The sequence below is a fragment of the Brugia malayi genome (genome assembly GCF_000002995.4).
Source record: "Brugia malayi strain FR3 genome assembly, contig: Bm_v4_ChrX_scaffold_001, whole genome shotgun sequence".
Lineage (NCBI taxonomy): Eukaryota > Metazoa > Nematoda > Chromadorea > Rhabditida > Onchocercidae > Brugia > Brugia malayi.
Window position 1 is genome coordinate 1931182 of NW_025062479.1, and position 13938 is coordinate 1945119.

A 13938-nucleotide genomic window follows, 5' to 3' on the forward strand; every position below is an offset into this window, starting at 1 on the left:
AAATAAATGATAAACGAAATGAAATGCTAGTAGGATTTCGAAATTATAATTTTATTAATGATCGTTCAAAAGAATATAGTTGATTTCAATTTTCATAAAAAATTCTTTTCATTTGAAATTTTGAATTTTGAAAAATTTTCCAAATGAAGTTACTTTTCAAAAAATTCATCATTCTTTTTTTTTTTGTTTTAATACAAATAATAATTTAAAGATCCTAATAATTATCTCTAATATTCTTGTTATCTTTTTATCCCGAATTTTTGATTAATGACATTAAATTTATATGGTAATCAATTAATTTAATCCATGTACTTATCAAAATATAGCAGTAATACTTCTGAAACACAATGTTTTAATTTTAAAGGAGATAAAAAATGTACCATCAATTTCTGTATTTGCCATTATTTTCACCTGCTCACCTGAAATATAATTTATCTAAATTAACACTGATAATGCGGGCACATGATATCGTGATTGATGTGATATGATATTGTTAAGTGTAGAAGTAGTTGAAATAAAAATAAATGGTCAATAGTAATTGGAATATTTTGATAAATATGATATGATAATTATGAAATGTTTGAGAAATTTTTTGCGAATGAATAGAATAAACAAAATAATAATTGAAATCATAATTCAATAAAGCTTGAAAAGTTTTTAGATAAATATTTTGCTATATTTTAATGGTTAGATCAAAATGCTAAACATGGAAATTTATTGCATTTCGATCTAAAATTTCTATTAAGTTATTCTAATTAATATTGTAATAAGAACAAAAATAGTTTCAAACTCTAAAATTTTGATAGTATAGTTAAACACACAAATGTTGATCAAAACTTTTACGAAAAAGCTTCTAGTGCTTGATTCATTGATCAATTCTAACAATATTCGAATTCGCAATGATGTCTTTAATTTTTTATTTTGAATTTTTTTTTTTTCATTTTTAGAAATAAATTTTATTTTATCATAAAACATAAGCATGAGAACCTTATTTCTAATCATTTTTACTTCAGATTATTGCTATATTTATGGAAATGAAAAGTTATTTATTTCAAGCAGCACTAACGTTAATTTTAGAAATATATTATAATTATTTTTCAATCAATAATAAATAAATGTATATGTATAATCTTTTTTCTTAGAGTAATTTTAGCATTTATCAATAAACATCCTTGAAATATTCTATTCTTGCCATACTATCAATTTAATTTGAAATATTACAACAAATTCTACTGCTAATTCAATATAAAATATCACCAATTATTAGTATAATTAATTAACTGACCAAATGTACAGTAATAAGGAAGGAATGTTTGAAATAATATCACGAGTTAAAACGAAATGAATTGTTTTATACATATTGCAGAGAGAATAAATGTAAGCAAATATATTTGTCTTTTTCCTCTTGTCTGTCACCTGGATAGTTAATATTATTTGCTAAGACAGTGTAATAATTAATTGTTATAGCCAGTAATATGATAAATTTGTCATCTGATAAGAGAGAAAAAGAAAAGAGATTAATAATTTGAAAAAAAATAATCATCAAATATAGTCCTTTCGTTTTTCCTTTTATCATTAAATATTTTATGCTTTTTTTTTGCTGCTTAACGTGCATTTTCATTTTTTTTCTTCTTTACATTAATATTATGTAAATTCATAAATAATATATTTTAATTTCAAGTAAAATGTAAACTTCATCTTATTTGGAATTAATTGAGTAAAAGTTCGTTTTTTTTTTTTTTTTTTTCATAAGCTTCATTACTGCTATTTTGTTAAATCTTTTTTTCTTTTTTTTGGTATAAAACAGCTTTTATAAAATTTATATCTGAAACGATAAGTGTAATTAACATTAACATTTTGTCCTTTTTTTAAAAAAAATTATTAATATTATCTTTAGAAATTAAAATTATCTCAAATTGAAATAATTAAGGAACAAATAAGACATTTTAATTCAGAAGAAATTCAATGACTTCTTCTTACTTATCCAAGAAAAAAATGTTAGGTTTCAATAGCTAGTAATTTAATGAAATTTTGTTCACAATAAAATTTTAAAAGATTTCATTTACTATTAAATACAATAAATAGTTCATACAAAAATATACTTAAAAATATATTTCACATATAAAAAATAAAATAATATTTTTAAAACATTTCAATGTTTCAATTCGCTTCTTTCAAATACCACTTTTGTGCTATCTTAAAATATGTTGACTTAAAAAAGAGGATAATAAATGCTTATGTTTATTTAAAAAAGAACAAAAGTAAAATTTTTTTCCCAAAAAAAAAAAAAAAAATAAGGAAAACATTCGAGTCACAACTCATACATCGTAAGATAGATGACAGTCTTTCTTTTTTATACAAAATATAACTTAGCAAAAGGTAAATTAAATATTTTGCAGTTGATTAGCAAGCAGATTATAATTTTTTGTTCAGATGATTTCATTATTTTTTATGGGAACACTAATGATAATGTTCAAATTGATGATATGAAGTTGATTTCCTCCGTCTAAAATTACCAATTTTAAATTAATGGAATAGATAATAAACTAGAACTTTTACGCAAAGTTTGATCTTTTGTCTATTTTAATAACCACATTTAAATATCATAATGGATAACTGATTAAATTTTAATAAAATAAAATGTTGAATTTCGTATGAGAAACTGGAGCCAAAACTTTTCCCAACAACACAGTGCCATGTAGGACCGAATCTCCTTTCGAATTCTTCCTTGATATAAAATGCCATATCCTAAAATTAGTTGAGTGTCAATTTATAACTCTTATGATTATTCATCCAAATTTTATGGTTTTATGGGAAATAAAATATTAAAATTTAGATTAAAAATGTAATAGTCAATTAAATAGTTTTATCTGTGAAAAAAATAACTTTTTGATTTGGATTGTTAACCTTTTTTTTTTCAAATCTTTTTCTAAAATAAAAAAATTTCCTACAACTTCTTCAAATTATGGATTTGATTGTCATCGATGAGTTAAAGCGATAACAATATTAAGGTAAAATTGCTTTATTTTTAGCTGAATACATTTTACATTCAGGATCTGAAAACTTAATTTAAAATCAAAATTTAAACACTAAATAGTTATTGTTCATTCATTAAAATTGCAGCAATAAGATGACATTAACCGAAAATATAAGAATAGAAATTCCTCTATGCTACATCATCATTTAGACAAAATTAGAAGAAATAATTAATTACTTTATCGAGTGAATACTGTTTTTGTGCTTCCAAAGCAATTGCCATACTTTTCTGAATCATTTCTGATTCCATATCTGTTTCTTTAACTTCTATTTTATTGCTAATCATATTTTTTTCTTTTTTATTCCTAAATAAAAATCTCGTAAAATTTATTAGCAATGAACTAACAGAAGTAAATATGTGGAAAAAACAATCAGGCTGAAGCAAGCTATACTAGTTTTGCTTTTCCATATGTTTCAAATAATAAAAATGGACCAAATACCATTTTTGGAAACTGAAGTTTTGAAAAATGTCAAAAATATTGACTTTAAGAATATGATCAAAAGTTTTATGGAATTAATGGGCTATTGGAATTTTGAAAATTTTTTTAAATCCAGAGTGAAACGAGCCAACTATTCAGGCATATATGAAAAATTAAAATGCATATTAAAAGTAGAATTATTCTCAAAAAGAAAAAAAAAAAAGGAACGAATAAAATGAAAAAAAAAAGTGCTTAATACTGTCAAACAAAACAGATAATAAGTGGAAAAAGACAGCAATGATAGCGATAATAATAACAATTTCTATTTTAAGAATTGATTCCAGAAAATTTTGAAGACAGAGAATACTAATAAATAAGTATTAGCAACAATAGTGGTAAATTAGTAAGAATAACGACAATAATATTTGCGGCACTAATAATAATTAGTCAATGACAATAACCATGATAAATAATAATACAGTGATAAAGACAATAGTAATAATTAATTATTGTAGTAGTAGTGATGCAAAATTTGGTAATTCATTTTAGATCAATTGATAAAACTAGTCAAGAAAAATTGATTTCAGAAAGTTTTGAAGGCAGTTTTGATTGTTAATGGTAAAACTTAAAACACAAAGAATTGTGTTATTCCTATGAATTTTTGAGGAACCGGTAAGACGAAAGATCGACTATTAATTTTAAAAAAATTGCAGTAAAAAGCTACAGAAGTGACAAATAAGCTTGTTTATAGCATAAATAGATTATAAAAGTTTTTGTAAAAGAAGAATCTTTGACAATTTGATCATCTATAATTACAGCAATGATTTTCTCTTTTTGTTACAATACTGAAAGTTACAGGAACATTAAGGGCAAAAGTGATATTGATTCTTTATTCCCTGTAAATGAAAAAAAAAAAAAAAAAAAAAATTGATTTCAGAAAGTTTTGAAATTAAGGAAAATTCAATCATTAGCAAGCAAAGTGAATTTGGAATTAAAAAATATGCAATAGTGTCAATATTAGAGGGCAAAGGGTAATAGAGCTTTGCTAAGATCGACATAAATGAACGTATTAAAGGAATAATTGTCACAAATATTTGATCATTTTTCAGATTGCTGAAATCAGCAAAAGAAATGAGCCCTATAGTTGAAATAGAAAAAATAATGACAATATGGCCCAAACAATCAATTAATAAACATGCAATCATAATAAATCGATATTGTGAAGGATAAGAAAACTGTGACTGCAAATAGTGCATGCACTGCTTGCATCCTTGCACTGATAGCGATAAATGGTGATAGGACCTGTTTACAAGTAATTGAATTTGGTTTGGATTCGTAAAGAAGCTTTTTAATTAAGCATCTAATTAGCTGCATGATAAATCGGTAGCTGCATCAACAGCAATTATAAAAAGACAAAAGAATATTGGTGTCAACTTATATAACCATGGAAAAGTGAAGAGAAGGTTTATCATTTGTGTCACCAAGTTGATCACCACCTCACTAACTTTATCAAAATCACACGAATTAATTAAGTAATCAAATTGTTGCTAAAATAGAATTATCGTCAGAAATAAATATTCGGTACCACTTCTTTTTTTATATAAATGGTACCGTTAATATTCGGTACCACTTATACAAAAATGGTGACAATACTGAATAAAACAATTGCGTGTAATGTGATAGAAAATAAAAAGGAAATATATAAATAATTTCTAGAAAATTTAGGAATCGAAAGTAATAAGAAATTCGAATGTAACACGCAAATTTCACAGCAGTTGAAATAACGAAACTAATTGGCATTTCCCTCATATGATAGAGATAAACATACTGATAAAAAAAAAACAAAAGAAAAGAAAAAAAAGCACGAGATTTATTATTCGAAATGTAAAACTTGAAAAGAAAGAAAAATGAGTGGTAATTTCTACAGTGATGTTGAAAAAAAAATTTGGTGTAATACTAAAAAGAAAATAGTTGAAAACGATTGAAATGAATCAAGTAATAAGAATAAACCTTTGACCAACAATTTTAAGTCATGGACAAATTTTGAAATTTTTTAGCTTAAATCGTTCAGTTTGATTATGTAAATGGCATTTTGTTTTGAAATAATGATAATAACTTGGCCGTAATAGTTGAGTTAATTAAATAATAACAAAGCAACATCAAAAATATGCCAAAAAAATTGATTAAATTTATTTTTTAAAGGAATTGCTTTGTGCCGCTAATCCAATTGATATAGGACAAAAATTGCAGATGCATGATGTTTTCATCAAATTGAATAATTTAAAATAAGACTAATTTAAATTGATGAAATTTTTTTTTTTAATGAAACGAATAATTTTTTTATGAGTTGTTTCCTCTTTTTTAGTGTGTTATCTAAATTCGATATCAATCATGTCATTATTGCAATTTAAGTAATAAATTCAATTAAAGAAAGTAAAAAAAGAAATCTTTATAAGTAATGAAAAATTTTAAAAAATGAAAAAAAATTATGACAAAATTTTATTACTTAAATTAGTCTTATATCTAAGTATTTTTAGTGCTATAGTAAAATAATGTCTTTTTTAAATAATAAGCTAAATATTATATATTTAGGATAAAATATATGTTTTCTCTCATATTTGCAAATTTATGTGAAGTATGCTATCATATCAAATTATTAAGTAGTGTTAATTTTGTTTATTAAAATTTTCAAGTCCATTAAATTTCTTTTTTTTTTTGATTCCCAATCTCTAGAGTTTTTTGATTCAAAAAAATAGTGATAATTTTGATTGGATACAGAGTATTCAATCAAAGACACAGAGTATCCGGGATTTGTATTGGTACATACACTTTTTTTCTTTTTTTTTTTTGTTATTCTTAAATATTTTCTAAAAAATTTTTACTGGAACAAAATTTAGCAGATAAATGCTTGCTTATCATGAATCTATTTTATTTGCCATTGTGATGCATTTGTAGCAAAAAATGAACAAATAAATGGATAGTTCATGTGATAAAGGAAAAAGAAAAGAATCAATAAAGAAAAAAAAATGGTAGAAGTTGAATTTATTGAATTTATTTATTTTTTCTTCACTTCTGAAATAATAAATTCAAACAAAATAAATGATCAATAAAAAGAAAAAATGAAACTGCTATCACCCATGAAGTGAAATAACTTCATAATAATAATAATGGCAAATTTTCGATTGTAACATTTTTGACGCTAACAATTATATCGATATTAAATATAATATTATTTCACTTTGATAAGATGTAATAAAACAGTTGTTATAATTTAAGGAAAAAAGGTTAAGTATTATCAATAAGTTGGAAAAGTATTGAAATGAAAATAAAGTATGGTATAATCAATAGATTGGAATATATAATAAGTTGAAATAAATTTAAATATAAAATATTGACTAACTATTACTTTTATCAAACTTTTTTTGTTATCGATTTACAAGAAGAACAAAGGAATGAATAAAGGAAGACTGATGGCTGATAAGGATGAAAATTAAACGTTAAACGTTCGTATGATAACAATAATGGTGGTAGGTGAAGTGAACTTATCATAGCATCTAGGATAATTGATATTTAGAAAAAAAAAAAAAATCTTAAAATCTATTAGCTACAGGGATATAGATAAATGATGCATATTTGTTTATGTGTATAAATATATACATATGTATGTGTGTATGTATGTGCATGCGTATGTGTTTGTGTATGTGTGAATGTGTATGCTTCAATGTTGGTGAAAGTGAAATTTTTTAAATTATTGAAGAAAAGCAGCTGTTTCTTTAGTTGATCGAGAAATTATTTGCACTATTTTTAAGCAATTAAATGAGAAATTAATATTAAATAAAATTGAAGCAAACATATTTTAATATGACACTGAATAGGCTCAGTGATGTGACAAATTAAATTCAGTGTTAAAACTTTAACTAACTTTAATAAAACATAAGTAAGTTTCAGATTAAAATAAATTAAATGAAAATGATCAAAATGAAGTAAAATAAATTAAATTTGAACAAATTAATTATTTATCGTTATTTGTGTATCAAAAATTGTTAAACTCAATGGTAGTTTTAGATATGTTGTATCATTAATAAACGTATTTAGAAAATGATTTAAAAAAAAAAAAACACGAAATGATCTGATTAATCTAATTTAGGGATGAATTAAGAAACTATCCTGCAAGTTTATTTTATTCTTATTTGTTTTTCCCCAAAAATTTTACTGTTAATATAATGTTAATATAAATTTTACTGTTAATCAAAAAATTTTGAAAAATTTTATTAGTTTAACATGTTTTCAGATTTTAAAAAATTGTAGCCATCTCTCTATTCTTTTTTTTTTTTTTTTTTGATTTGTTATCAAAATATTACAGATAAGCATTTTGAATGACTGATAAAGTTTAGAATGTTAGCTTAGCAATTGAAAAGCGTTTTGTATTTTGGTCGTTTATGTCTGTAAATGAAAGCATTGAAAGTAAAAATGTCATCATCTCTGTCAAGTGAAGATGATTTAGCCATTTCTGATAGCAAAAATAACGATTCACAATCATCGGAAAAATCATGCAAAGTGGAGTAAACACTTATTTAATTGTTTATTTTTTCATTTTATGAATTTTTATTGCTATCTGTTTTATTTATTTAGTCACATTTATTGTAATGTAGTTTAAATAGTTCAAACTTTAAGGTAATTTAATTACCTTGGAATCTGCAGAATGTGTGAAAGAAAAAAAGTCATTTTTTTTTTTTTTTAAAATAATATTTTATATTTAAAATATTAAAAAGTAATTAATTAAAATAGGTGTGTGGTGATCGTGCCATTGGTTATAATTTCTCAGTGATAACATGTGAATCATGTAAAGCATTTTTTCGGCGTAATGCTAATCGTCAAGAGGTTATTAATTAGATTTTTTTTTTTTCATAAAATTAAAATACTTAACTTTAACTTCATGAAATTTATACTATGTTCATAATTAAAACAGTAATCGTATATTATGTTAATAGAAATTAATCTAATTTCATCAAATTTTTGATTAAAACTTATCTAATTATTAATAAGGCAAATATTACATTACTGCTATCACCAATTTCATTTCGCAGTTTATTTCCAGATGGATTTATTTATTTAAAAAGGCATTCTCTGTAGTGTAATAAATTCTAAATGTTTCTTTTTTTTTTTTAATTATTAATTAAAAGCAATTATTTTAAGTCTCTAAAATGTCCATTCAATCAAAAATGTGTCATAAATGTGTTAAAACGAAGATTTTGTCAATCATGTCGATTGCAACGTTGTTTTCAGGTTTGTAACAAAGTGCAAAAATAAAAGAATCGTTTTGATTTCTTCTTTTTTTCATACCTTACTTTTTTCATTTCCAATTTAAATTATTAATTAAACAAGCAAAATTCAAAACGTACAAATATATTCACTTTCAATTTGACAAATATATTTAACATTAAAAATGGAAACTTTTCCTTTTTCTACAGGTAGGCATGAAAAAGGAGTGGATAATGCGAGAAGGTTATCGATCACGAAAACATCGATTATCGACAATTCCGGAAAATGATGAAGAAATCAAAAAAATATTTGATCAAATTGATGATGGTGATGTTGCGGTACCAAAACAAATTCTTGTAGAACTTGTTAAAAAATCAACTTTGCGGTAATAGTTTATTTAATCAAATCAAGAATTCTTAATGAAAATTATTCAGCAATACTCAAATTTAGTGTGTTTTATTTCAACATGTATTATTTTTTTTTTCTTTTTTAATAGGTAGTTGTATTTCAATAAATGATAAATTTTCACTAATTGGAATTATTGTCTAAATAATTTCTAAATTATTTTAGGTTGTAGAATGTTTTCAACCAAGTCATGAATAATTTTTGCTTTTGAGTTAGAATTTAAGTTTGCTGAACTCATCTTTGTTGTTGTTTTTGTTATTGCTGTTGTTTTAAATTTATCGTTATGATATTTCAGATTTTGAAACATGAAAGAGTGAAATGGAATATAATTTGATAGAATGTAACTTGTAACACTCATTTCTTTGATATTGATTGAAAAAAAAGAAAACAATTGAATGAATTTATTACAAATGTTAAAATTTTCAGATGTCTAACAGCTTGCCAATGCAGATGTACTTGTGGATTCTATCCTGCGGATACTAAGTTGATTGCTGTATCATCATCATTTACAGAGCAAAGATTTCCGCAATCAAATGAAATTATTGCTCCATTCAATCCAGTGAATCAATTTTCTCGACCAAATCACGACAATTTTTGTCCTGAGCGAGGGTTTTCGTTAAATTTTAAATTAAAATTTTGATGTAATTTGTAATTTGTGAAATATGACATTCAATTTTAATGCTAAAAATAGGATAGACTATCCACCGGTAATATCGAATTGCTTAACACCCATGCCACAAATGCCAGTATCCGTTCTACCGGAAATGTCAACAACTTGGGATGGAAATATTTGTTTAGCAACATCGGCAACAACAGGCATACAACAGGCGTACATTTCAGGTATAAGTTTTTTCCTATTTTCTTTCATTTTTTTTTTTATGAGTTAGTTAATATGTCCAAAAATTTCATTTTTTTTTTTTTTTTGATGTACATCAAGTAGAAACTAAGCAAAACCTTGTACAATAAGCTGTGAAAACGTGACATTCACGTGAAACCATTTGTGTTTTTGCACGTTTATTTTACCTTTTGCTTTCAAATTTTTGATTTGCTATATGAGTGTCAATTCTTTTTACTTTCTAGTAAATAATTTTTGATAGTATTAAAATATTTTAAAGTAAAATAATTTCAGATGATAATTGCTTCTCTGTGGATGCATTTGAACGATTGTTTGCAGACGATAAATTACTACTACAAGTAAATTACTTCATTATCTGAGAAAGTACTAATTATCAATTAAAGTAGCACAACAAAATAAGTACCATATTAAATTCAAATTAAAAATCAAAACCAAACCGAAATTTTTGCTATATATGTTTTATAAAATTTGGAAAAATCTAAATAATTTTTAAGGAATTAATTACTGCAAATGATATCCTCAAACAACCGTTGGATTTATCTACAAATCAAAAACATTTCAATGAGTTATCGCTTATGGATGTTGTCCGAATGACCGATTTGGCACTTCGACGTATCATTAACATGGCTAAAGAACTAACATTTTTCAAAAGTTTATCAAGCAAAGATCAAATTTCTGTCCTTAAAGGTTTGTCACTAAATAATATCTTTTTGTAATTCCTTAAGCAATTTCCAATTGATTTTAAATGCTCCAATCCAAAAATCTTGGGTGTCAAAAAAATGAGTGTCAATTCTTTTCACTTTTTTTTTTTTACTTTCTTTACTACTTCAAATAAATTTGACAAGAATTTCAAATTCAATTGAAGAAATATAACATAAAATCAGATGTGCATATTTAATACTAATTTTGTTCATTTTGTAAAAACAAAAAATTATTATTTGTTTTAAATGATATCATTTGATTTTAAAAGTAATCAATGTAAAAAATGAATTTTAATTTTGATTTTTAGACTGTTCAAAGTTCTCAGCAGGCAGTATTCTCACTGAATGAAATATATTCCCAAATTTTCAGAAATTCCAACAAAATTAGGAAAGTGTTTGAGTTAAAGTGGTAGACTTAATTTGCTAGGTAAAAATAAAAATGCTTATTCCATTCCCTCTATAGGATCATGCAGTGAATTGTTGATATTGCGAGGAGTTATGGTATTTGATCAAAAAAAACATGCATGGAATACGAGTGTAATACAGGTTTGAATTCTTACCTGTGTAAAACATAAATTTTTACTCTGCTAAATGTATAGGCATGGAAAATCTTTTTATACTTTAAGTATTAATAACTTTTTGTTTTTTACTAATAACTGAAGTTATCCTATTTTGGAAATATGAAATTTAGCTATAATAAAAACTTAAAATCCAAGTTTCAAAAAAAAAAAGAAAGAAAAATGAAGTCTAAAATCATTCAGGAATTATTATTACTTCCAATTGTATTAATCATATAATCATATAAATTACAAACTTCTTTTATATTGTTTCGTTGAAATATCGTATTTCCATATCAGGCTTTGTTATTTCCTCTTTTAAAAAATGACTTCTATTATGCATTATTAATTGTAGCCTTTACTTTAATCATTGTTAAGTAAAAATGCTTGCATGATTTTTTGTTTTTGATCATTATCAGTTTTCTTTCTAGTAAATCTTGACAAAATGTATTTTTTTATTTTTTTTGCATGCATTTATTCCCACACCTTTTTTTTCTAATAAGTTAAAGTATTGAATTCTTTCCATTTTATTTCGTAATTTTGCAGTACTTTGAAATATTTGTGGAAGTAATTTGCTTTGAAAATGTTTGAAATATTTTGTGCATTTGTGCTTATCTTAAAAATAATTTTAAATCTTGCAATCCTGAATGGTTTTAGCATACTTTCTAGTAGTTTTACGTAAGCATAAAAATAGGAAAGCTATCATTTCATGTTATCTGCAAATTGTATGGAGAACCAACTGCGTGAGTAATTTTTGTTTTTTTTTTTTGAATTCTGTTTCAGAGTCCAGCGGAATTGGAAATCAAATTGGAAATATTAAAAAATTCTAAGGAACTGAAACATTATGAGGAGCATAAAAGGTATAAATATTCATACACCAGTTTTATGAATTTATTTTTTATAAATTGATCATTCTTTGATTCAAAAATGATAGGTAAAATTAATAATGTAAAGTCTTTGGAATTGGAAAATTTAGTTAAATTTGAGTTCCATTTAGTAATTTTTGAAGGTATTCTTTTGCAGATTTCTAACAACATTTGGCGAAAAATGGGGTAAGAATGAATATATTATGCTATTGCTCAATGCAATAACATTATTTTCACCATTTCGTACCAATCTTCAAGATATTCAAAAATTGCAAAAAATAAGACAAAGATATTGTGATGTTCTGAGAAGGTATAATCTATGCGCATATAAATTATTATTAATGCAATCTTCCAGTTTCTTTTGTTAAACGAATTTCGAATTAAACAGATTTCAAATTTCGATGAAATAATTATGAAAATCTTACAGGAAGACTATATCATTGATCATTTATGAACAAGTTAGAAATGAAATCGTTAATTTATAGTACAAATTCATTTAGCAACAATCATTCCAAACATTATGAATTCAGATATCTTGGCAATCTTTATGTGACATCTGAAGCGGAAAGAGCATATCAAGAATTACTCAAGAAATTAGATGATGAATTAAATCATTTGAGTCATAGTTTGCTACGTATTTATCATGGATTAAATAATAGCGAATTAAATCCATTGCTACGCGAACTTTTCGATCTCTCGCAGACATGAATGAAACAATACTCCTGTATATTTTCTTTCTCCAATCTTGCTTGTTCGTTTTTTTTTTTCTTTTTTTCGAATCATTACATTTTTATTTTTCATTTAAAACAATGATATTTTAATTGAAATAAAAGTGAACAATATCATTTGCTTCCCTCTAACCTTCCTATTTAATATGCTTTTTAAAGACTTAAATTTAACAAGTCTCATAACTGATAACGAAAAAAAAAAAAAAAAATACGAAGGAAATATAGTAGTAGAACGTTGTCCAAGTAGAATAATAATCTAATGATAAGCAAAATGTGATCCCAATGTTCATCACCAATGAGATCTAGAATTCGAGTGAATAAACTTCACAGAATCATTCTATGAATTACTATGGATATGCGAAATTAACTGGTACAAAACATTAATATAGCATATAAATTAGTCATAAATAAAACAGTTATAACCACACTTAGCTACCAAAATTTCTAAAGCATTAAATTACAGCAAAAAACTATTCAGAAACTTGTGGGTACTTTAAAATAATGTTAACAAATACCCATTAGGCCACTGTTAAACTGTAACGAATGTCTTGACCTGCTGAGATGTGACTGCACTCAGCTAAAGCTAACCTAATTTAGTGAATGCTGAACTCATGCCAATAACACAGTTGGATGATCCTTCATCCAAACTTACATTCGCTGGCTAGGTTTTCCGTAACTTGTTCAATTATCATGCAAAATATAAGGCAAATTGTAATCTTGACATCGGTTAGGTATTCTGCTACGACGCGTACCGTGTCTATGACAAAGCCATATGTAAGCGGTAATAGTCTTAAAGTCATACACATTTGCTTTCAATTAGATTTTCCTGACTACTAACACCCATAGAAAATATCTGGCAGGAATTAAAAGTATTGAAAGATCAAACTGTGTCCTTACCAAACTAAATGTTACCGATGTATCATGAAAATTTGTTCAGTGGATCATAGAAATGTGCATCAAAAACTATCGAATAAGTAAACTACTCACTGAGTAGCTCTAGCAATACAATTTTATCAAAGATGCAATTCTTCCCAAAAATAGTTCGAAGCAATCAAAACAATCATTAAAACGACATATGTAAAACTGGTCTTAAAACTGTTAGTAGAGC

At 24.8% G+C, this 13938-nt stretch overlaps 2 protein-coding genes across 3 annotated transcripts; one reads left to right on the top strand and one right to left on the bottom strand.

The window, feature by feature from the left end:
* Window positions 1–2583: 2583 nt before the first annotated feature.
* Bma-dlc-2 (Uncharacterized protein) lies at window positions 2584–3322 on the bottom strand (the record flags this gene model as incomplete). The annotated part of the gene is made up of 2 exons (XM_043073282.1): window positions 2584–2748; window positions 3215–3322. The coding sequence occupies 2 exons, from the start codon at window positions 3320–3322 to the stop codon at window positions 2584–2586; spliced, it is 273 nt and encodes a 90-aa protein (XP_042929216.1).
* A 4603-nt stretch (window positions 3323–7925) lies between these two features.
* On the top strand, window positions 7926–12810 carry Bma-nhr-8 (the record flags this gene model as incomplete). Of its 2 annotated transcripts, none has more annotated exons than XM_001896557.1 (12): window positions 7926–8012; window positions 8244–8336; window positions 8652–8741; window positions 8927–9102; window positions 9549–9731; window positions 9814–9962; window positions 10252–10316; window positions 10473–10665; window positions 11143–11225; window positions 12020–12096; window positions 12260–12412; window positions 12633–12810. In XM_001896557.1, the coding sequence occupies 12 exons, from the start codon at window positions 7926–7928 to the stop codon at window positions 12808–12810; spliced, it is 1527 nt and encodes a 508-aa protein (XP_001896592.1). The 2 variants fall into 2 exon arrangements, with proteins under 2 accessions (XP_001896592.1, XP_042929217.1); XM_043073283.1 differs by having other exon boundaries at window positions 8006–8017.
* Window positions 12811–13938: the final 1128 nt, after the last annotated feature.